The sequence below is a fragment of the Manis pentadactyla genome, chromosome 19 (genome assembly GCF_030020395.1).
Source record: "Manis pentadactyla isolate mManPen7 chromosome 19, mManPen7.hap1, whole genome shotgun sequence".
Classification (NCBI taxonomy): Eukaryota; Metazoa; Chordata; class Mammalia; order Pholidota; family Manidae; genus Manis; species Manis pentadactyla.
In genome coordinates this window covers 15,448,315-15,472,779 of record NC_080037.1, presented here as the reverse complement: position 1 = coordinate 15,472,779, position 24,465 = coordinate 15,448,315, and the positions used below count along the sequence as shown (strand labels likewise).

Sequence of the window (24,465 nt, the reverse complement as noted above, 5' to 3'; positions counted from 1 at the left end):
TGTAATATATTGATTGATTTAGGAATATTGTAATATCCATACATCCCTGGAATAGATCACACTTCATTATGATGGATGGTTCTTTTGATGTATTTTTGAATTTGGTTTGCTAATATTTTGTCAAGGGATTTTGCACCTATGTTCATCAGGAATATTGGTGTGGTTTTCCTTTTTCTTTAGTGTCTTTGGTTTGGTATTAAATAATAGTGCCTTTGTAGAATGAGTTTGGAAGTATTCCATCCTTTTGTATTTTTTGGAATACTTTAAGAAGGATAGGTATTAGCTCATCTTAATGTTTGGTAGACTTCACCCATAAGGCATCTGGTCTTGGATTTTTGTTAGTTGGAAGTGTTTTGATTATCAGTTCAATTTCCTTACTAGTATTTGGTCTATTCAGATTTTCTGTTTCTTCCTGGATCAGTCTTGGAAGATTGTATGTTTCTAGGAATTTATCCATTTCTTCTAGGTTGTCCAATTTATTGGCATATAATTTTTCATAGAATTCTCTTATAATTCTTTGAATTTCTGTGGTGTCAGTTGTAACTTCTCCGTTTTTAGTTCTGGTTTTATTTATTTTGTCCTTTTTTTTTTTCTTCTTGATAAGTTTGCCTGAGGGTTTGTCTATTTTGTTATCTTCTCAAGGAACCAGCTTTTGGTTTCATTGATTTTTTTTTTTCTCTGTTTTCTCCATCTCTATTTTATTTATTTAATCTACTCTGAGCTTTATTATGTTCCTTCTCCTACTAACCTTGGGCTTTGTTCTTTTTTCTAGTTCCTTTAGTTTTAAGGTTAGATTGTTTATTTGGGATTGTTCTTTTTTCTTGAGATAGGCCTGTTTTGCTATAAACTTCCCTCCTAAAACCACTTTTGATGCATCCCACATATTTTGAACTATTGTGTTTTTGTTTTCATTTGTCTCCATGTATTGTTTGATTTTCTCTTTGATATGTTCCTTGATGCATTGATTATTTGAAGCATGTTTAGCCCCCATGTGTTTGTGTTTTCTCCAGTTTTATTTTCTTGTAATTTATTTTTATTTTCATACCATTGTGGTCTGAGAAGATACTTGATTCAATTTTAGTCTTCTTAAGTTTGTTGAGTCTTGTTTTATGTCCTAATATGATCTGTTTTGGAGAATGTTCCATATGCTCTTAAGAAGAATGTTCCGTTGCTTTGGAGTAGAATGTTCTGTATATATCTGTTAAGTTATTGGTCTAATGTGTTATTCAACACCCCTGCTTACATACCATTCTGTCAGATGATCCATTTATCATTATGTAATGTAATTTTCTGTTGGATGGTCTATCCATTGATGTAAGTGGGGTGTTAAAGTCCTCTGCTGTTACGTTGCTGTCAATTTCTGCTTTAGGTCTGTTAGTATTTGTTTTATAAATTTAGGTGTTTCTGTGTTGGGTGCCTAGATGTTTATGATTGTTACATCCTCTTGGTGGTCTGATCCATTTATCATTATGTAATGTCCTTCTTTGTCTCTGTTTCTTTGTTTTGAAGTCTCTTTTGTCAGATGTATTACAACTGACATACATGTTTTTCCACTCTTTCAGTTTCCCTGTCAGTGTCTTTAAGTCTTAAGTGAGTCTCTTATAGGCAGCAAATACATAGGTATCCATTCAGTCACCCTATGTCTTTTCATTGGCGCATTTAGTCAATTTACCTTTAAAGTAATTATTGATACTGTATGTACTTATTGCCATTTTGTTAAATGTTTCCTGGTGGTTTTTGTCATTCTCTGATCCTTTCTTCCTCTCTTGCTATCTTGTCTTGTATTTTATGACTTTCTTTAGTGTTATGGTTAGGTTCCCTTCTCTTTTTGTGTACCTATTATAAGCTTCTGGTTTGTGGTTAGTGTAGGATTCTCGCATGACGTCCTGTGAATATAATCTATATTAAGCTGATGGTCACTTAAGTTTGAGCACATTCTAATAGCACTACACTTATTACTCCTGTGTGTTTTATGTATATAGTATCTTCTTTTACACCATTTTATTTTCTCTTAACTAATTTTTAGATGTAATTGCTTTTACTACTTTTGTCTTTTTGACCTCCATACTAGCTTTTAAGTAATTAATCTACTACCTCTGCTATTTGTTATTTACCAGTGGAAAATTTTTCCTTTCTTAAATTTGCTTCTAATTAGGGTCTTGTCTTTTCCTCTTAAAGAAGTTCCTTTAACATTTCTTGTAAGGCTGGTTTAGTAGCAGTGAACTCTTTTAACTTATGTTTATCTGTGAAGATCTTTCTTCTTCAATTCTGAATGATAACCTTGTTAGAATATTCTTGGTTAGGGTTTTTTTCCATTCAACACTTTGAATATATCATGGCATTCCATTCTGGCCTATAGAGTTTCTGCTGGGAAGAAAAAAAAAATTTAATTATGATGTGTCTTCATGCCGACCTCCTTGGCTTCGTCTTGTTTGGGGCTCTCTGTTCTTGCTGGACCTGGTAGACTGTTTCCTTCCCCATGTTAGGGAAGTTTTCAGCTATTATCTCTTCAAACAATTTTTTCTGCACCTTTCTGTCTCTCTTTTTTGCTTCTGGGATTCCCATAATGAAGATGTTAGGATGTCTGATGATGTCCCAGAGCTCTCTTACCCTGTCTTCATTTCTTTTAATTCTTCCTTCCTTCTGCTGTTTAGCTTGAGTGGTTTGCTCTACTCTGTCTTCCAAGTCACTGGTCCTTTCTTCTGCATTATCTAGTCTGATGTTCATTCCCTCCAGTGCTTTTTATTCCACCTACTGAATTCTTCATCTCTGATGGTTGTTTTTTAGACTTTCCATTTGTTTATCAAAGCCCAGTTTGGGTTTTCTAAGTCCAGTGAGCATCTTTATAACCATTGCTTTAAGCACCTTATCAGGTAGATTGATTAACTATTTCATTAATTTTTTTTCTTGTTCTGTCTTTTGGAGTATATTCCTCTGTCTCCTAATTTTGTATGACTTTCTGTGCTTGATTCTATGAACTAGTTGAGAAGAACCACTCTCCCAGACTCGAAGGATTTGCCTTGTGTCAGGGGGTCCCCTGTGTAGACTTCTGTGCCTGTGGTTTGGCAAGCTGTAGGCCTAGTGGATGTAGGACTGTCTTTCCTGGTTCTGGGGCTCCCAGGGCATGCTCCCAGGGACACCTTTCTGGGGACCCATTGGAGGGGAACCTAGGTGAACAACTGCAGTTTCTGCACTGGTGGGGGTAGAGTGGTGGGCCAGCAGCAGGTCAGGGCTGCACTCCAGGCAACTCCCAGATTGGCTCCAGCTGAGTCCCTGGTTACTTCTTGCCCAGAGGCCCATGTGTGCACTTTGGGCCATTCTAGAGAATCCCACGTCAGGCACCTGCTGAGTCCTGTTGGCAGCATGGACTTGGGCTCTGTGTACCTTCTCCCACAGCCCCTCTGTGCTCTGGGCTGCTCCAGGGAATCCCCACATCAGCACCCTTTGTGTCCCACTGGCGGCCTTAGTCGGGCCACATGTGTGTTCCCTAGCAGCAGATGCATGCTCCAGGCTGCTTTGGGGTGTTGCCTCAGCAGCACTGACTGGCCTACAGAATCATGCTCCCTCCCTATGGGCCGGGAAATTTCTGGTTCCACTGATTGGGCGTAGGCTGGTGGATGACAGCAGGCAGCAAAGTGGGACTGCTGGATCTTCTGAGTGCTCCTGGATGTAGGCAGGGTTCGGGGGGCTGTCCAGACCAAGTCTAAGATTGGTGTGTGCCCCCAGATCCTGCTCTTGGCCTCACTGCAGTGAGGAAGGAAAGCAAACAGTGGGCTGGCCAGCTCCTCAGATCCCAGACTGCTTCCCAGTTTCCTTGCCATACGGCAGGTATTTTAGTCCTGAAACTTGGGTTCTTTCACTTCCAGTGTAGTTGAATCATAAACTGCTCGGCTTTTCTCTCGCACTAGAGCAGAGAGTCTGCACTCGCTGTGGGAGCAGGATCCCTCCCCTTCCCCGGTGCTGGTGCTGTGCTGGGGCGAGGCTCTGCAGTTACTTTGTCTGTCCAGCAGGTGTTTGCTTCGGTCTGTGTTCTTGGTGTGTAGGTGGGAGAAGGTAGATTCAGGCTCTGTTTACTCTGCCATCTTCCCAGAATCCTCCTGCATGGGAATGCTTTTAAATAAATTCTTTAACTTATAAAACTTGGAGAAAATTGGAATTATTTCTTCAAAGCGCTAATGTTTACAAATTAAAATATCTATTTTAATATCATTCCTTTTTCCTTTCTTTTCTTTAATCCTTTATCTCTGTTTCTTCTCTTTTCGGTTTTAAACAGGCCCTATACTCCTATGAAAGGAGGAATCTCCAATGTTTGGTTTGACAGATTTAAAATATCTAATGAATGCCCAGAACACCTTGAATCAATCGATCTAATGTGTCAAGTGCTTACAGATTTGATTGATGATGAAGTAAGAAGTGGCATCAAGAAGAACAGGGTATTAGTAGGTAAGACCTTCAAATGTTGGTATTTTTTTTCACTTTTATCTAATTCTGTACATTGAACTTTATTTGGAATATTATTTAGAAACACCTGTGTATCATTTAACCTGTTGAGAGAAATAAACTTTTATTAAGGGTTTCAAGGACATTAGAATTAGAATTATAAACAACATCTCATAACACTTTAATTCATTTTCTTTTTAATGAAACATAATTTGAGAATTCCATATTTAATTTTCAATTGAGAGTATTTCAGTCTTTAAGACATCTTATTTTAATTAGTTTAAATTTTATTAATATGTTTAACCTACTATTGCCATAATTAAGATGGAGTACACATTCAAATATAAAATTAAATTTTACATTTAATATTAAACACTAAATAAGGTATTTATGTACTTTTATTAAACATGTTGTCCCTAGCAATCTCTGTTCCCAAGACATAATGTTCCTTTTTATAAGCTTTTTTATTGAATACCCTTTTCTCTTTCTGTAATCATTAACATGTAAATTATTAAAATGTCTTCCTTGTAATACATATAAAAATGAGATTGGCTGGGTAGAATGTAGATGGTACAGGATATTTTTTGGGGAAGCAGTTTTATTTTCAGTTATAACTATAATGAGTTGTATTTAGTGATGAAATAAATAATAAAGCAAAGTAAATATCTCTGTCATGTTCTAAATAACATTAAAATTTACAATGAAATCCTATATAAACAGGATTTGGTTAAATTTATAAAACTTCCTTTTTGTTTATTGAAGTACTGAGCTGTTCATTAAGTTGAGAGGCAGCATAGTAAAATGAATAGAATCCACTCTTTTCTGCTTTACCTTCAACTTCCACTTTTGTTCATTAGAAACAGTGTGCCCTCCGGCCTAAGAACATCAGCTGCCTGGGTTTCCTCATCTTTATTTAACTCTACTTCTATGTTTCTTTGTATCTGTTTTTAACACCTCTGTTTACCTCTGACAGAAATGTAGAACATTAGCACTATAGTGCGCATGAGTACTGCTGCGCTATTAGACCTATAGTACTGGGAGGTGTACTGGGAGAGCACCCAACTCAGTCTTAGGGATTATAAAATAGTTGTAAGATAGAATTCAAAATGTGTGAATGTATGACAGATTCCGGCATTCAATCAATCACTGAACAAATATTTTCTAAGTTCCTGCTGTGTGCCAGGAAATATGTGAGATGCCTAAAGGGACGTATAGATAAATAAAACAGGATCTGTCTGACAATTGCTTACAACCTAAGAGCCCATGAGGTACTTAAAATAGAAAGTGTAATGTCATACAGTAAGCCTGTGATGAATACCCTAAAGCAGTGTAACTAACAGCTCTGCAAAGAAAATGATCATGTATATTTATTCTTATTTCCCAGAACCCATCACAATTCCTGGCGCAGAGCAAATGCTTAGGAAATTTATAATGAAAGGCATGCCTGGATCAGTGAATTGATGATTAAGTAATCAAGTACCACAAAATTTAGACAATAGATTATATATATTATAGGCTGTTCGAAGAGTTTAATAGGAAGATACCAATGGCATTTGAGATTTTCTGATGCACAAATAAATAAAATTTTACTTGTAATGTGGAGGTTTAAGCATGAAGAATGATAGGAACAGTAAATAGAAATAGAAAAAATAGTTCATGTTGTTTTCATCAGTCTGGATATTAACAGCTTTAGCAGAAAGTTTGTTGTTTGACTGGAAAGTGCCCTGTTGACTCTGATACCTGGACTAAGGGACAGAATTGCATCATGACGTAGTGACAAAAATGAGTTCAAATCTAAAGTGTACCACTCACTGCCTCACTGGTTCACTTAATTGTCTACACTGAATTTCTGCCACCTCATCTATAAAGTGGGGATAATTACCCAGTATCTGTTTTACTGGGAGATGATGTTTGCTAAACACTTGACTCATTCTAGACTCTCAATAAATTCTTTTGGGGTGCTCTTTTATCCTTTATTCTGTAGATAATTGGTGAGGGTTGGTTAGAGAAGGTCTCTGAGTCATATAGTTAAATCAAACTATGCTTTAGGAAAATCTGGCAGAAGTTAAGTGAAGATATGTGAAGTTGGGTATGGGAAAACCAGTTACTGACTATATCCTTATAAGGTAACGAGATCCTGAAGTAATGACAGTAGGAAAACATAGGGTAAGAATTGCTTTAAAATAAAATTATAAAATCTTCATGCATAAAAATACAGCAAATATTCTAATTAGTACTCTTAATGTGCAAGTTTTACAGAATTTATCACATTGACTTATAACTGCCATATACTCATCTCTCCTTCCGTCTCCACCCCTCGCCTTCCCCAGATCCATCAGTTACCTTGTCTCATTCATCTTTCAAAAAAGACTGTGGATTATTGTAAGGTCAGAGAGGTAATGAGAATTTTAAGAGATTTTCTTTTTAATTTGGAGTATAATTCTTATTAAAAATAAAATTTTTTAATAAAATGATTTACTTTATTTCTGAGCCCTTGATTCTTCCATTTAACTGAATATTTTTAAGACTCAATATATACTGTCAGATCCATTTCATGAACGGTTGTATCATTTGATATTTCTACCACCTCTATTAGAATGTCCATCTTATTATATATTCTCACTGAATACTGTCTTGAAAAATGTTTGCTAAAAATAAGTAAACAAAAAGTGGTTATTAATTTACAGTGTTTAAATTGTACAAGCTGTTTTAATATGCAGTATCTCTCTTGAGCCTGGTAAGAGGCAAAATAGGAAATTATTCTCATTTCAGATATAAAGAAACTAAAATTCAAAGAGATTATTGGCTAGTTACTATTGCAGTTACTAAAACAGAGTTGGGACTAGAACCCAGATCCATTGACTTAGTCAAGACTTCCTACCAGAATGAGATTCCTTTTTTTGCCACTAGGTGGTGATAATTTGTTGTTAAGAGAAATTGATATAATTTAGGTTTAACTTTGATCTAGGATGTATAGAACTGACAGGTGATAAGACCAGATATAAGAATTTTGGTAATATGACATACTATCAGAATTTTGAACCAGGGAGATCAGAATTCGGTGCTTCTGGAATTATACCTAAGTAATTTACATGAATACTCTAAATACCTGTCATGGGGGAAATGGTTAAGGGAATTATAGTCTATTAATATAATTGAATATTATATAACCATTAAATACTGTATGTATATATATATATATACAGGGCACTTAGTTTGTTTTCAATGAGTAAAAATTAATTACAAAGTTTTGTAATTCTGAAAGAATTTCAAATCAGCATTAGATGAAAGGCCAAGTAAGGCAATAAATTGCTCATTGTAGAGTGTTTAATTGTTAAAGTGAATTTTTAAAAACATCAGAATTATGCATGAGTAGTAAAATTTTGGATGACTCATTTCTTTATTTCTGTAGGGTTGAAACATTTCACATGGTGGGCATAATATTAATATACTAATTTTATGATGAAATTTAGAATAAAGATGAAGGGATAGTTGGAATTAGTAAGATGTAGCCTAGCACCAGAGTCTCGACCTTATCCAGGTTTCTTCTGAAGCTCTTTCATAGAGCTACAACTTGGGAATGATAAGATTCTTTTTTTTTTTATTTAAGTATAGTTGATACACAATATTATATTTGCTTCAAGTATACAACACAGTGGTTCAGCAGTTACAGGTATTGTTAAATCCTCACCCCAGCTGTTTGCAGTTACTGTCAACCTAGAAAGATGTTACAGAACCATTGGTTATATTCGCCATGCTGCACTTCCATCCCCATGACCAATTTATATTATGATTGAGATTTTTGTGTCCTTTTATCCCCATTCTTTTAACATAATGAATGTCTGAATTAAACAACTTATGTTTCTTCAGCAATTGCCAGAACTTTAAAGGCTTGAGAATGGTGTTCTAACAACTTTTCATAGAAGATTGATAAGTATTTTATTTATCCTGTATATTTTATAGGAGAGAAAATACACAAATAAATATATATTTGCAAGCCTTTGAGACCTTATCACAGTTCAGTCTGAGGAATAATTAAAATACATAAATTAAATGGAAGAATTTTTGAAATTTGGAGGGAAAATAGATTTATTATATTTTAAAATCCTATTCAGTTGGTAGTAAATGTGAATTTTAAGTAGTTTTTCTTCCTCTGGATTTTTTCAGATAGGTTAACTTAGTTTTCTCAGTATAGATTTTATACATTGTTTCTGTTTTATTTAAAGAGTTCATAAAAGCTAGGTTTATTATTTTTTAACATGTTCTCTTCAGCTTGTTAATCTTAAATGTATGTTAAAACATTAACTCTTGACGTTTTAATACTTCGCCAGCAGCCATAAATATATATTATAACTGTAACCTACAATGAGTTTACTATTTGGTATTTACTTATGAACAGTATGTTTTATATTTCATTTTAGACATTTAGATGGAACTCGAATTCAAATAATAGTCCTTTGTGTTAAATTTTCTTCTATGAGAAAAAAATGCACAATGTCCCTTTTCATAGTAGTGTCCGATGCTAAAGGTGATTGTATTGTCGAAGACGGCTGGTGAGAAATTGCAGATTACCTCACAAGATTATAAATGGATGAAGGACTTAGATTAAATCCTTAAATAATAAGATTTCAATGAGTATGTCCTTCTTCATTGTAAATTACAAGAATTGAACATGAGGTTAAATGTCTGCAGGATGTATTTATGTTCATTCATAATGGTATCTCATATGTGAGAAAAATGTTTTCTTTATTAGTATTTTGTTGTTAGGCTGGCCCCATGAAGGGGGCTCTGAAACCACAAAAAGTGATTAGGTTACCCTGGTCAATGAAAATGAAGTGATGGTTGGGGGAATTTAATATTTCTCAATTTTTTCGATAGGTATGCTTTTCAAATCATTTTTTAATATGTTTTTGCTTATTAATCTATTTTCACATTTTATCTTGTGATAGGGTTTTTAGAAAAATCTTTATCACATTAAGACATCACATTTAATCTTATCCTCAATATTACCTTTCCTTGAAACTTTTTTTTGCCCCACCTAGGAATTTTGAAGCTTTGTTCAGTCATTGGAGAGCTTAGATTTATCTAGAACTTCATTATCCAATGTGATAGCCCTTAGCCACATATAACTATTTGAACTTAAACTAATTAAAATTAAGTAAAATTAAACATTAAGTTCCTCAGTCACATTTAATATGTCCCATAGGTGTGTTTGGGGAAAAACATAATTCAAGCTCTTGAATTTCTCCAAAAAAGAAAATCTTTGTTCCTACAGCCTTGGTATCTATAACATGGATTTAAAAAAAATTATTACCTTATTTTCACTTTCTGTTCTTGCCCATTATACTTAATTTTGATTGTCTGCCTTGCAGTTATTGGCATTTTTCTAAGACTGTGATTCTTATATATTTGATTTATGGGTTTAAGGGCTTTTAAAAAAATTAGACATGTGCTTTGAGATTGTGTTAATGGGTCTGAGGCTGAATCTGGGAATCTTTCAGGAGCCAGATTTATGAGTCATTGGTCTGGAGCACACTAACCATTTACTTCTACATTTTCTAAGCTTTGCTTATATCAAGTCAGCTCAGAAAGCTACATTTCCTGAATGTATAGACTTATCTCCTTACAGTGAACAGTCTTATGGAACTACAACCAGCGTTTGCTCATTTATTCAACAAAATATTTATTAAGCACCTAGTATGTGCCAGGCACTGTTCTAAGCATACAGAGAATAATGCATCAGTGAGTGAAACAGACATAACTCCCTGCTAACGTGAACCTTACAGTCTAGTGAATATTAAGTCTCTGTGCCCAGACTTTTTATAAAAGAGTCAATAGCAGAAGTACCTGTATGTACAATGTCTGATTTTGAGTTTCATGTTTAATAAAGATGTACTTGGTAAATTCCACCTAGGAATTCAGTGCTAGGAAAAGTTTCTAGTATGATCTGGCATGATTCCTTCTGTTCAAGAATATTGACTTGCTGCAGGGAAGCAGTTAAATGTCCAGTTTACCCCTAATTACTGCCCCCCCCATATTATGGTTTGTTCCTCTCATTCTCTTTCATTCTCTATGTCTTGTTCTTTCCCCGAGGACCCCATCTCTCCCTCACATTTTATCCTCATTTTAGAGAGCCATTTTATTGTTAAAGTATGTTTCATTGTAAGCAACCTTCAATTCATTTGATAAGTAAATGGGGAAAAGAAGAGATCAGAAGAGATGAAGGAAGGAAGCATTTGCTAAAATTGATTTTGTGAACTTTAATGAAAGTGAAAATTATATTTTGAGAGGTATGGATTCTTTTTATTATTGAAGCATAGTTGATACACAATATTATATTAGTTTCAAGTATACGACAGTGGTTAAACAGTTAGCATACCTTATTAAGTTTTCATCCCAACTAATGAAGTACTGTCAACTTGAAAGATGTTGCAGAACCGCTGGCTATGATTCTCCATGCTGCACTTCCGTCCCTGTGACCAATTTGTATTTTGATTGAGATTGTGCCTCTTGATCTCCCTCACCCTCCCTACCATCCACCCACGCTTCCCCTGGCCACTAGTCACTTCTCAGTGTCTCTGATTCTACTGCTGTTTTGTTCATTTTCTTTTGTTTTTAGATTCCACAAATAAGTGAAATCATATGGTATTTGTCTTTCTCTATCTGCCTGACTTATTTCATTTAGCATAATATCCTCTAGGTCCTTCCATTTTATCTCAAGTGGCAAGATTCCTTTCTTTTTTATGGCTGAATAATATTACATGTGTACCTGTACCACAGCTTTATCCATTCATCTGTTGATAGACATTTTTGTTGCTGCCATGTCTTGCCTATTGTAAATAATTTTTCAATTAACACAGTGGTGCATATATCTTTCTGAATCAAGGATTTTGTTTTCTTCGGGTAGATTCCTAGTTAGAATGACCACTGTTCAAAAGACAAGAAATAACAAGTGTTAGTGAGAATGTGGAGAGCAGGGTGCCCTCCTACACTGTTGGTGGGAATATAAATTGGTACAGTCACTATGGAAAGTATGGTCCTCAAAAAACTTAGAAACACCATATGACCCAGTAATTTACCCAAAGGAAACAAAATCCCTGATTGAATTCTTGTTGCTAAACTTAAAGTAGACTTCTATATTTACAATAACTCTGCAAATTTTGTAAGTCCTTGCTGTTTGATTTTCCCATGTCTTGACTTTTGCGTGATTATTAAGCATTTGTAAATAGATTTAAAAACTTGATGGAAATCCTATATAACATCTAGTCCAGCTATCTAGTTTTACTGGAAATGAGCTCCTGGATTTTAAATAACTCACCCAAAGACTCTCAACTGGAATGTCACTGGCAGGGTTAGAACTGCTGCCCTCATTTTCAGCCTCATGGTCCTCTTCCCACCAAACATTAAATTAGAAAATGTCTTGTGTGTCTTTAAATATGATAAATCTAAAAGATGTTCATAAATTTTTATTACTTTGATCTTATATGGATTCTAAAAATTCAATTAAACTTTTATTAAATTGCCACTAATGTGCTCTGTACTCACCACTGGGCATGTAAAATGGTGAAGCCAGCTCATTAGCATGTGTGGGCCAAGTGGGTGGAGACACTGCTTAGCTCATCATAAACTCTCAATCAAAGTGTAATGATTGAAGAAAGGACTGTTTCTTACCCATAGGGTTTCAAAATCTAGAGAACTAATTTCAATAAAATCAAAAGTTAAGAATTGTATTTCAAAATGTGTTTGCTTTATAACCCACATAATATACAGTAAATTTGAGAAGTGAAGTGTATAACTAGAATTGTGGCAAAACTCAATTAGCTTAGAATTCTTTCTGCACATTTGGCGTGTTTATCAGAAATACTAATCTTGTCTGTAGTAAATTCTTCATTTCCAAATGGAGTATGTCAAAGATGTATTAATGCAGAGATTCATACATAATGTAGCCTAGGACTTTTAGCCTTTTTGGAAATCTGATGCACGTGCAAATTTTAATAAAATTTTCAGGTGTGTATGCTCCCCTTCCCCACCAAGCTTATTCATGATGTATCTACAGCTGTGGTTGGTGTGGAGGTTATTTTGAAGGAACCTTTCAAGTAGTTCTCATCCATGGTAAGCTGCTGCTACTGATGAGACCCTTTTATTTTTTCTGGTACGTTGAAAACCACAGATGTGATCTTTGTCATACACAGTAATTATTTACATTTTAGGCCCTTTTAAAAATCTAAACTTCCCAGGGTTAGTAATGTTCACTTGTACATTATCCTGGGTCCAGAATATTATCAATCTGTAGATAAAGTGGTTTGATTTTAATAAGTATCAGAGGACACAGAGTACATTAAACTCTGTTGCAAGCCTTTTGGATTCCAACAATTCCAGCTTTGTAGCTAAAATTAGGGGTGTAACCTTAATTAGATCACCTAATCTCCTTGGTCCTCAGTTCCCTTCATCTGTAAAAGGAGATTGTAGTGAACTCAGATTTATGGTCTCTGAGAGCTCAGCTTTACACTTTGTTAAGTGAAATGATGCAGGAAGCTTGAAATTAAATGTGAATTTTATACCCAATTATGTTTTTATATTTCCACAAGTGTTTGGCTATATGATTTACTTTCTTATTTATTTCTCACAGAATATAAATGAGATGTCCTTTAACTCTTACTCAAGCTGGGAAGTAATGTACCAAGTCTGTAACCAGAGTTGGGCCACCTTCACTGTGGTGTCCTGTGTCTGTCTCTGTATTCTGTGATGTTTCCCTCGAAGAGAAGGGTCCGTGTATTTTAGTATATGTGCTGCTGAAAGGAACATGGAGTCCATGTATTTTATATTTTAATCTGCCTTATCTCTAGTGATTAGCACAGTGTTTGACACATAAAAGAAGAGTTTGTCAAATGAGTAAATTATTTTTGTAACTCTTGAAAAAGTTCATATGAGTATACATGTTTTCATTATACCATTATAAGTCAGTTTCCAAAATAATATTGTAATCCAAAAATGTTTTAACTAGCTCACCATATTTTTAATCATCTCCCCTAATTCCAAGATTGCAGAGCATCTACTATGTGGGAGACACTAGAAATATAACTCCTCATGGAGTTCCCAGCTTGGCAATACAAAAATTACATGTACTTTCTAATTCTAGTTGCAGTGTGAAAACTCTTAAGTATAAACAAAATGTAAGTAGACATTAGAAGTTTAAGTATCATTTGTACTGTGTGTGACTCGTATGTTGAATTATGATAAGTATTTTTTACTTGATGAACATGATTTCCTTGTTCATCTAGCTCTTTTTCTAACAAATCTCTTTACCAGTGATGATGTAGGTAGAACTGTTGTGGTATATCTTTTTAAGATCTAAAGTAGATTAAATTTCTTGTTAGCACTATATTGCTTTAAAGGTCTTCAAATATTTTTGAAATACGGAAAACTGGCATAGATATATCTTCTAAATTATGTATCTATGTATTGTTGCATATATTCTGCTTTTTCTAAGTGAATTTCTGCTTCTTTTAGGAGGATTTTCTATGGGAGGGTGCATGGCAATGCATTTAGCATATAGAAATCATCAAGATGTGGCAGGAGTATTTGCTCTTTCTAGTTTTCTTAATAAAGCATCTGCTGTTTACCAGGTAAGTTCCAGATGTTTAAAACAAAATGGAAAAATAATTGAAATTTTCACACATTGAAAGTAAAACAAAGTTGATAACTAAACCATTAACAATTGATGCAGAGGGCATTCCTGGGACTGCTAATGACTAATTCATGGCCAGGTTTGTCATATTGATTAATTCCAGCTGGTCATATGCTCAGGCAATGCCCTGTATGAAAAATGTTGTTAAGCAAAGTGTCAAAGGGGAAAGGATAAAGGCAATATATATGGTATATATGTATACTTTATGCATATTAAAAATATAGATGATCATAGCTAGGTTTGCTTTTATGTCATGAACATAATAAAAAATAATCAAATACATTGTTATACCTGTTTCATAGCAACATTTTAATTTATAAATACAATACATTATAGTGTTGCAACTTCATTACCAGAAGTAGAAAAAGCAGATACAGAAATGAGAACTAGAATGTAATTTTTCAGTTATTGTACCTTAGCTCTGTTTTCCTCTCTCCTTCCACTCTATTTGAAGAGGTTTGTCTTCCCAAGTTACAGTTTCTTCAGGAAATGCTTTCGCCATTTTTGAGAACATTTTCTATGGAGTAAATACAGGTCACATACAACTACTAGCTCAGGTGATACCAGTACAGCTAAGGCCCTAGGCCTGGCCCACCGGGGTATTCCTCAGCACCACCACTGCCTCTTTTTTTCCCTTGAAATACTGAAGCTTTGATAAAATCGTAATTTTTCTGCCCTTTTTGCTTTCCAAGAATGATTTAATGAATTTCTTAAACTTCTTCCCTTTTATATCTTCTGTAGGCTCTTCAGAAAAGTGATGGTGTACTCCCTGAATTATTTCAGTGTCATGGTACCGCAGATGAGTTAGTTCTTCATTCTTGGGGTGAGGAGACAAACTCAATGTTAAAATCTCTAGGAGTGAGCACAAAGTTTCATAGTTTCCCAGGTGTTTACCATGAGCTAAGTAGAGCTGAACTAGAAAAACTGCAGTCATGGATTATTACAAAGCTGCCAGGAGAATTGGAAAAGCAAAATGAATGAATCAAGATTGATCTGTTAATGTACCTTCATGATGTCTTTGTGAACAGTGATTTTTACTGCCAAATTTATAATTTGACAGGCAATAATTAAAATACTGAGAAACATCAACAATTCGCTGACTTAGTTATTGAAATGCTTAGTGTAGAGTAGTAAAATCTTATTAATGGTAAATATTAATTTGGACAAACATCTGTATTATTTTTCAGACACATTTTGTAAATATTTGGAAACCACTTAAGTGATTAAATATTTAAATTTGAAAAAGTAATGTAAATTAGTTTAAATAAGGGCAGTGAAAAGATTTACTGTGGTATTTTATTTTTCCAACCACTTTCTTTAAGTTGCCTTTCCAAAGATGCATATTTATGTAGTTTTTGACAGAAAAACATTAGTACTCCAAGTTTATAAAGTGGTTTCACATTATCTCACTGAGTCTCATAAGAGCTTGGTCAAATAGACTGAGTAGTTGTACTGGTGTTTCATAATAGGGATAGAGGGGTTACAGCCTTTTCCAGAATCTAACGCTCCAAGACTGCATCCAGCCTTCTGCTTCTCAGTGGAACTCTTCTGTTGTTGACCAAATTACTGCTCGGCTCTGGTCCTAGAGTTCCAGTTGCACTCCAGATCCTTGCCAACACTCAGCATGGCTACTTGAAAAACTATTATGTAGTCAAGTGTGTGTATAATGGTATCACTTTGTGATTTTAATTTGCATTTTTCTAATGACTAATGATATTAAGCAATTTTTATATGCTTGAGATCTATGTAAATTCTTTGATATAGCTGTTGAAATTTGCCCATTGTTTATTACACTGTCTTGTTGCATTTTAAGAGTTTGTGTGTTTGCTAGATACAAATCCTTTATTAGGTGTTCTGAAAAATTTTTTCTTAGTCTGTGGATTATCTTTTTATTTTCTATGCAGTGTTATTCAAAGAGCAGAAGCTTTTAATGTAATGAAGTCTGATTTATTCATGTTTTTCATTTATACTTTGTGCCTGAGGTGTCCTATTTCAGAAATCTTAAGAAACCCAAGCTCACTAAGATGTTCTCCCATGCTTCCATCTAGGTGCTTTATAGTTCAATATCTTACATTTAGTCTGTAACCAGTTTCAAGTAAATGTTTTATATTCAAGAGTAAATATCAAGGTTTACTTTTTGCATATGGCTTTTCAATTATTCCAGCACCATTTGTTGAAAATTCTGTCTTTTTTCCACTGAATTGCCTTTTCACTGATGTTGAAAGTCAGTTGTTCATACATGTGTGTAAGCTAATTTCTGGACTCTCTTTGTCTGTCTTTATGCCAATACCATACTGACTTGATTACTCTAACATAATTAGTCTTGAAATCAGATTGTGTCTTGTAATAATTTTACTCTACTTAAAAATTGTTTGTCTATCCAGAGTCCTTTTATGTTCATATTAATTTTATATTAAACTTCAATTTAGGGAGAATTGACATTAAATAATAATTGAGTCTACCAATCCGTGAACATACTGTATCTCCATGTATTAAGTTCTTTATTTATTTCTGTCTGAAATTTGTATGGTCTCCAGTAGTCAGGGCTTTAACATCCTTTGTCAAAATTTATCCTCCAATGTTGCAGGCTTTTGATGCAATTATAAATAGTTTTCAAATTTTGATTTCCTATTCTTCATTGCTAATGTATAGATATGGTATTGATTTTTATATATTGATCTTGTGTCCTACAACCTTGCTAAAATTTAGTTATAATACTTTTAAGAAAGATTAAAATTATATACCAATTGTATATCAAATATACAATGGCATATTACTCAGCCATAAAAAAGAATGAAATCTTGCCATTTATGACAATCTAGAGATTATTATGCTAAGTGAAATAAGGTAGACAGAGAAAGACAAATACCATATGGTTTCATTTATATGTGGAATTTAAAAAATAAGCAAATAAACAGAATTAAAATTGACTCATAAACACAGAACAACCTGGTGGTTGCCACAGGGGAGGATGGAGGGGATGAGTGAAATAGGTGAAGGGGGAAAAATTTAAGTGAGAATATCTGATATCTTGGTCTGGGCAATGGTTGTATGAGTGTATATCCATATAAAAATTTCAGCTATATTAAAAAAAAAGATTCAGTAGGGTTTTTCTACATAGATGATTATGTGATAACACAAATAAAAGTAGTTCTTTCAAGTCGGAATGCCTTTCTTTCTGTGTGATTTGTTGTTACTGCCCCTGCTTGTTTTATTGCACCACATGGCAGCAGCCGGAACCTCTAGCACAGTGTCTCAGAAAAGTGGTAAGACTGGACATCTTTGCCTTCATCTTGATCTTCAGGGGAAAGTATCCAGACTTTCACCATAAGTATGTTTAATCTGTAAGGTTTTCAAAGATGCCCTTTATCAGCTTCAAGAAGTTGTCTTCTGTTTTGCTGGGAGTTTTTATCAGAAATGGATGCTGAATTTTGGACATGATATTTTTGCATCTACTGAGATGATCATATGATTTGGTTTTTCTAGTCTTATTTAATAGGGTGGATTACATTCTTTTTCAAGTGTTAAACCAACCTTGTGTTCCTGAGCTATAAAATTGACCTTTGTTTATCATTTTTATATATTGTTTGGTCCTGTTTACTAACATTTTGTTAAAAATGTTTGTTTCTGTATGCATTAGGATTATTGGCAAGTAATTTTCTTTTCCTGTAATGCCTTTATCTGGTTTTGCTACCAGGGTAATGCTGCCCTCATGGAATGAATTGGAAAATCATTTCCTTCTTTCCAGTTTTCTAGAAGAGTTTGTGTAGAATTGCTATTATTCCTTCTTTAAATATTCAGTAGAGTTCACTAACGAAGCCCTCTAGGTCGGAGTTTTCTTTGGGGAAGATTTTTAACTACAAATTCAATAGTTATTTTTCATAGCTAGGTTATCTAGAAACTAGTAATAAGTAATTCATTCCTGATGTTGGTAATTTATGTCTTTTTTTTCCTTGTTTTTTTTTTCTCTTCTTCGTTAGAGGTTTACCAATTTTATTGATATACTCAGGATTCCAGTTTTTGGTTTCTTTGATTTTCTGTTTTCTATTTCATTAACTTCTATGCTAATCTTTATCGTTTCTTTTCATCTATTTAATACAGGTTTAATTTTCTGTTTTTTTAGTTTCTTAACTTGGAGGATGAGATCATTGTTAGAGACCTTCTTTTCTATTTTACTCCTTCAGTGCTATAAAATTTCCCCTAAGTATTATAGTATCAGTATCCCATGATCTTTTTATATTTTGTGTTTTCATTTTCACTAAGGTCAAAAATCCTTTCTAAACTCCCTTTTGAGTCCTTTAACCCTTGAGTTATTTAAAAATGTGTTATTTTGTTTCTGAATGTTTGGGAATATTCTATGTAGATCTTCGTCACTGATTTCTAACTTAAATCCACTGTGGTCAGAGAGCATACTTTGTATGACTTAAAACCTTTTAAAATTTGTTAAGAATTGTTTCATGGCCCAGAATATGGTCTGTTTTTTTTGTGTGTGTGCTTGAAAAAAATGTGTATGCTGTTGGGTGTTCTCTAAACATCAGTCAGATCAAGTTGGTTGTTTACTTCTATTTATTGATTTTCTGCCAACTTGTTATATAAATTATTGAGAGGGGAGTATTGAAATTTCCACCTATAACTGAATTTCTATCTCCTGGCAGTTCTATCAGTGTTTGCCAATATGTTTTCCATTATGTATCTTAAAGCTCTATTATTAGGTGCATAAACATGTAAGATTAATGTTCCCTTGGTGAACTGATGTCTTTATCTTTATAAGTGACCTTCTTTATCCCTGATAAATTCTTTGCAGTGAAATCTTCATTGTATGATACCGATAGAGCCACTACAGCTTCCGTTAGACCAGCATCTTCTCCATATTTCCACCTTTAACTCATCTGTGCCTTCGTGTTTAAAGTATATTTCCATTAGGCCTTCCTTTTCTATACAATACGATCATCTCTGCTTTTAAATTGAGTATTTAAGACTATTTTGATGTAATTGTTAGCATATTTGGATTTCAAGCTTCCATCTACCATTTGTTTTCTCTATATCCCATCTCTTCTTTGCTCCCTTATTCCTTCCTCTGTACCCACCCTCTTTTTTTCTTGGATTGTGTGTTTTTTGTTGGATTCTTAGCCATTGCACTTTGTATTTTTATTTTAGTAATTACTTTAGGGTTTATAGCATTTATTTTTTCTTTGTATAATTTTTTTTATTTTGAAATAATTATCCATTCACAGGAAGTTTCAAAGATAGTACACAAGAGTCCCAAGTACCCTGAACCCAATTTACCCCAATGGTTCTGTCTTACCTAACTAGAGTACAGTATCAGAACTAGGAACTGATATTGGTACAATGTATGTGCACATCTATATGCCATTTTTTTACAACTGCATGAATTTGTGTAATGACCATCTCAGACAACATACAGAACTGATGTCCTTTATGCTGTCTTTTAATATCACATCCATCCCTTTCCCTGCCACCATCTCTAACCTCTAACAAATATTAACTTGTACTCCATCTCTATAATTTAATATTTTTAGAATGTTATAGAAATGGAATTATATAGTGTACAGTAATTTGAGATTGGCTTTTTTCACTCCATCCAAATTGTTGCATGTATCATTGAACAGTTCATTCCTTTTTATGGCTGAGTAGTATTCCATGACACAAGTATATTAGTTTGTTAAATTGTTCACCAATTGAAAGAGATTTTGATTGATTCCAATTTTTGACCATTACAAATAAAGCTGCCATGAACATTCTTGTTCAGATGTTTGTCTGAACACAAATTTTTATTTCTCTGTGATAAATATTCAGGAGAATGATTCCTAGGTTGTATGGTAATTGTATGTTTACGAAACTGCCAGTTTTTTTCCAGAGTAGCTATGCTATCTTACATTCCCATGAGCAGGGTACAAGAGAGAAATATTCTCTATATACTCACCTGGGTTTTGTAGTGTCACTATTTTTTATTTTAGCTGTTCTGATAGTTATAATGTTGATATGTCATTGTGGTCAAAATGTACAGTTCCCTAATGGCTAATGATGCTAAACATCTTTTCATAATGTTTATTTGACATCTCTATGTCATCTTTGGTAAATGTTTCTTCATGTGTTTTGCCCATGATCCATTTGGTTTCTGTTTAACTGTTAAGTTTGGCAGTTTTTTATGTAGTCTAGATATGAGCCTTTTTTTAGATACATGGTTTTCAAATATTTTATCACTGTAGCTTGTCTTTGCAAATTCTCTAGTGAAACCATCTAGGCCTGAAGATTGCTGTTCTTTCATAGTGCAATAGTTCTAAACTTTAATGAAGACTAATCTACTGATTTTTTTTTCCTCTTATGTATAATGCTTTTGGCATCAGTGATCTATTGTGAGTTAATATTTATATGAAATTTAGGTTAACATTTGGTTTTTTGTTTTTTGTTTTTGCCTATAGATACCAAATTTCCCCAGCACCATTTGGGGAAAAACTATTCTTCCTCCATTAAATTATTTTTGTACCTTTGTCAAAACTAGTTGTTGCTTGTTTGAGTCTGTTTCTTGTTTTCTCTTCTCTTCCATTGAGCTAAGTGTCCACATCGTCTTAATTGCTGTAGTTACGTAACTCTGCAAATCAGGCACAGTAAGTCCTCCCACTTATGTTTATTTTTCAAAATTGTGTTAGTTTAATTCCTTTCCATAGAAATTTTAGAATTAGTTTGTCTATATCTACAAAAAATATCTTGCTGGAATATTGGTAATAATTGTGTTAAATTTGAGTATCAGTTTGGAGAGAATTAACATCCTTACTGTATTGAGCCTTCCAAGTCATGAACATGATCTGTTAGGTCTTCTGTGGTTTCTTTCATCAATCTTTTGCAGCTTTCAACATACAGATTTTATATATGTTTTGTTAAGTTTATGCCTAAATATTTTATCTTTAGGAATTGTAAATGATGCTGTATTATTAAATATAGTTGCCATGTGTTGGCTGCTAGCATGTTGAAATACATTTGGTTTTTCTGCTTTGGTCTTGTATCCTGTGATTTTGTTGAGTTCAGTTATTCTAAGAGTTTTCCTGTGAATTCCTCGGGTTTTCAGAAGACCATCATGTCATCGGCAAATTGGAATGGAATAGTTTTAAATTTTCCTTTGTAAATGTATGACTTTCATTTCCTCTTCCCTTATAACACTGGCTGGAACTTCCGGTGCTCTACTGAAGAACCGCAGTGAGCACAGGCACCCTTGCCTTGTTTTCAGTCTTAGGGGAAAGCATTCAGTCTTTTGTCATTAAATATGATGTTAGCTACAGGATTTTTTACATTTTCTTTATCAAGTTGGTAAAACTCCTCTCTGTTCCTTGTTTGCTGAGAGTTTTTATAATCAATGGTGGTTGAATTTTGTCAATGCTTTTTCTATAACCATCAATATAATTATGTGATTTTTCTTCTGTAGGCTATTAATAATGGTGATCAGATTTTGAATATTGACCAGCTATGCATTCCTGAAGTAAATTCCCTTGGTCATATTGTGTAATTCTTTGTATACATTGCTGAGAACTATACGTTATTACTTTGTTAAGGATGTTGTGTCTATTCATGAAGGATATTGGGCTATAGTTTTGTCTGTCTATTTTATACTGTTGGCAGGTTTTGGTATTAGAGTAATAATACTGGCCTCATAAAATGCATTGGGAAGTGTTTTCTCCTCTTCTGTTTCCTGCAAGAAATTGCATAAGATTGGTATTAATTTTTATTTAAATGTTTGATAGAATTCTCCAGTGAAACTATCTGGGTTTGAAGAATTCTTTATACTATCCCTCTTTATCTTATCACAGTCTACCTGCAAGTTCATTATAGCACTTCAAAAGAACTCTTGTTTTTTCCATCCTGACCTTTATGCTATTTTTGTCATTTTACTTACAGACTGTTAACATGTGCCCTAAACCTCACAGTATTTTACTATTACCTTTATATAAAGTAAATTTTCCTTTAAAGCAATTTAAATAATAAAGAAAAAATCTTATATGTCTGCACACATAGTTACCATAGTTACCATTTCTGATGTTCTTCAGTTTTTTGTATATATCTGTATTTTTTCCTAGTATCATTTTCATTCTGCTGAAGGACATCATTTAACAATTCTTCTAGTATAAATCTGCTGCCAGTGAATTCTGACCACTTGTGTGTCGAAGAAGCCTGTGTTTTGCATTTGTTTTTGAAAGATACTCTCACTGGATTTGGAATTCTGGATTAACGTATTTTCCTCTAGTATTTTAAACATGTTGTTCTATCTGTTTTGCTAACATTATTTCAGACAATCAGTCTATCTTTCCTCTGTTTGTTCTTCTATATCTAATATGTCTTTTTACTCTTGACCTTTTTTTTTAGGTATGTACAGTATAAAGTACACAAGTCTTAGTGACAGCTCAGTGAATTTTGACATGTATATATACTCATGGAACCATCACCCAGATTAAGATAGCAAACATTCTCACTAATTTCACCCCCCCTTCACCTCTTTTATCTACTCTTGCTATTTTCAAGAGTTTTTCTTTTTCACTGATCTTGGGCAATTTGATTGTGTTGTATATATTGGTATATACATGTTCCTTATCCTTGGGGCTCCCTCTAAATCGTTTTATGTGGTTCTTTTGTGTGGCCTCAGCTAGTTTACTCACACATAAGTAGTTAGATAAGTACTCTGCTGAATACCACAGGTAGACCATCTCTTTATCCCTAGAGTTCTCTTTCTGGGCAGCTCACTCTTCTCTAGTATTCTGTCCTACAAACTCTAGCCAACTTGATCTGCTCAGACTCTTAGCTCTGCTTTTCAACACAGGGATCCCCCAGGGCTTTCCATGGGTTGCCCCTCCCAGCCCTGTAGCCTAGAAACACTCTCAAGGCAGTAGGTTAGGGCAGTCAGAACTGCCCTCTGCCTTGTTGCCTTTCCTTCTCCCAGAGATCTCTCCCCTTCATTACCTGATGTCCAGTGCTCTGAAAAACATTGTTTCCACTATTTTACCAATTGGTTTTGGTTATTTCAGTTGAAAAATAAATCCAGTACCCATGATTGCATCATGGCTGGGCACTAAATTGTCCTTCAAAGAGATTTAAAATTTTTTAACATCTCTTATATTTGCCCTTATATTTACATCTTTCGGTGCTCCTCTTCATTCCTTAATGCAGTTTCACATTTCCATGTGCATCATTTTCATTCCATGGTATCATTTTCCTTGTGCCTGAAATAATTTAACATTTATAATAGTGCACGTCTGCTGTTATTAAATTCTTTCACCGAGTATGTCTGAAAAAGTCTTATTTTGCCTTCATTTTTTAAAGATGTTTAGAATTCTAAGTTGACGGACTTTTTTTTCTTTCATTCTTTAAAGACTACACTGTCATCTTCTAGTTTGCATTTTTTCTACTGTTTTTCTAATTCTTTTTCCTCTTGGTAATTTTATGATGTTCTTTATCTTTAGTGTTAGGCAGTTTGATTATGATGTGCTTTGGTTTTGTTTTCTCCATTTTCCTTGTGCTTGGAGTTTGTTGACAGTTTCTGCCTCTTAGATCTGTGGGTTTATAGTGTTCATGAAATTTAGAGACATTTTGACCATTGCATTTTCAAATGTTTGCCCCTCCCCTGTCCCTTTTTTGTGAGACTTCAGTTATATTAGACTATCTGAAGTTGTTTCACAGCTTACTGGTGCTTAGTTGTTTTTTCTTCTTTTCATTCTTTTTTACTCTGAATTTCATTTTGTATAGTTTCTATTGCTATGTTTCCAAAATCATTGATCTTTTCTTCCACAGTGTTTAATTTATCATTAATCTCATCCCTTTTATTTATGTCAGATGCTGCCCATCCCTAGAAGTTTTATTTATTGCATTTATATATTTAGTCTTGTGATACTTTCTTATATATATATTAGGTATAGTTATAATAGCAATTTTAATATCCTTATTTATTGAATCTGTCATCTGTCATTTTTTAGTTTGTGTCCATTGATCACTTTTTCTTTCTGTCAGAGATATCTTCTTGCTTCCTTTGTATGCCCAGCAATTTTTTATTGTATTCTAAGCATTGATAATTCTACCTTGTTGAGAACAGTGCTGGATCCATTTGCATTTCTATAAATATTCATGAGCTTTGCCGTGGAAGTCAGTGAAATTACTTGATAAGCTCTTAGAAAGTGTATGATCCATTTGGGCTTCCTCTTAAGCTTTCTTATGGTTTACCAGAGGAGTGCTTACTCTGGTACTAATTTTGCCCCACTACTCAAAAAATACATTTTAGCACTCGAGCTGATACTTGCTGAACTGTGAGGTCTTACACTCTAGCTAGTGGACACACA

The 24,465-nt window shown here is 33.9% G+C and overlaps 1 protein-coding gene across 9 annotated transcripts in view; it reads left to right on the top strand.

The window, feature by feature from the left end:
- LYPLAL1 (lysophospholipase like 1) overlaps window positions 1–24,465 on the top strand; it is a 127,741-nt gene that overhangs the window by 19,471 nt on the left and 83,805 nt on the right. For 6 of the 9 annotated variants that reach the window (XR_008994966.1, XR_008994967.1, XM_057495118.1 and 3 more), the window contains exons 3-5: window positions 4,274–4,443; window positions 13,951–14,066; window positions 14,870–14,951. Coding sequence is in view for 7 of the 9 variants with exons in the window: in XM_057495118.1 (XP_057351101.1) it covers window positions 4,274–4,443; window positions 13,951–14,066; window positions 14,870–14,951 (368 nt within the window). In the remaining 2 variants the exon portion in view is untranslated. Of the gene's footprint in view, window positions 1–4,273; window positions 4,444–13,950; window positions 14,067–14,869; window positions 17,292–24,465 lie in introns of those variants that run through there. The other 3 variants (XM_036931970.2, XM_036931977.2, XM_057495120.1) reach the window with 2 other exon arrangements.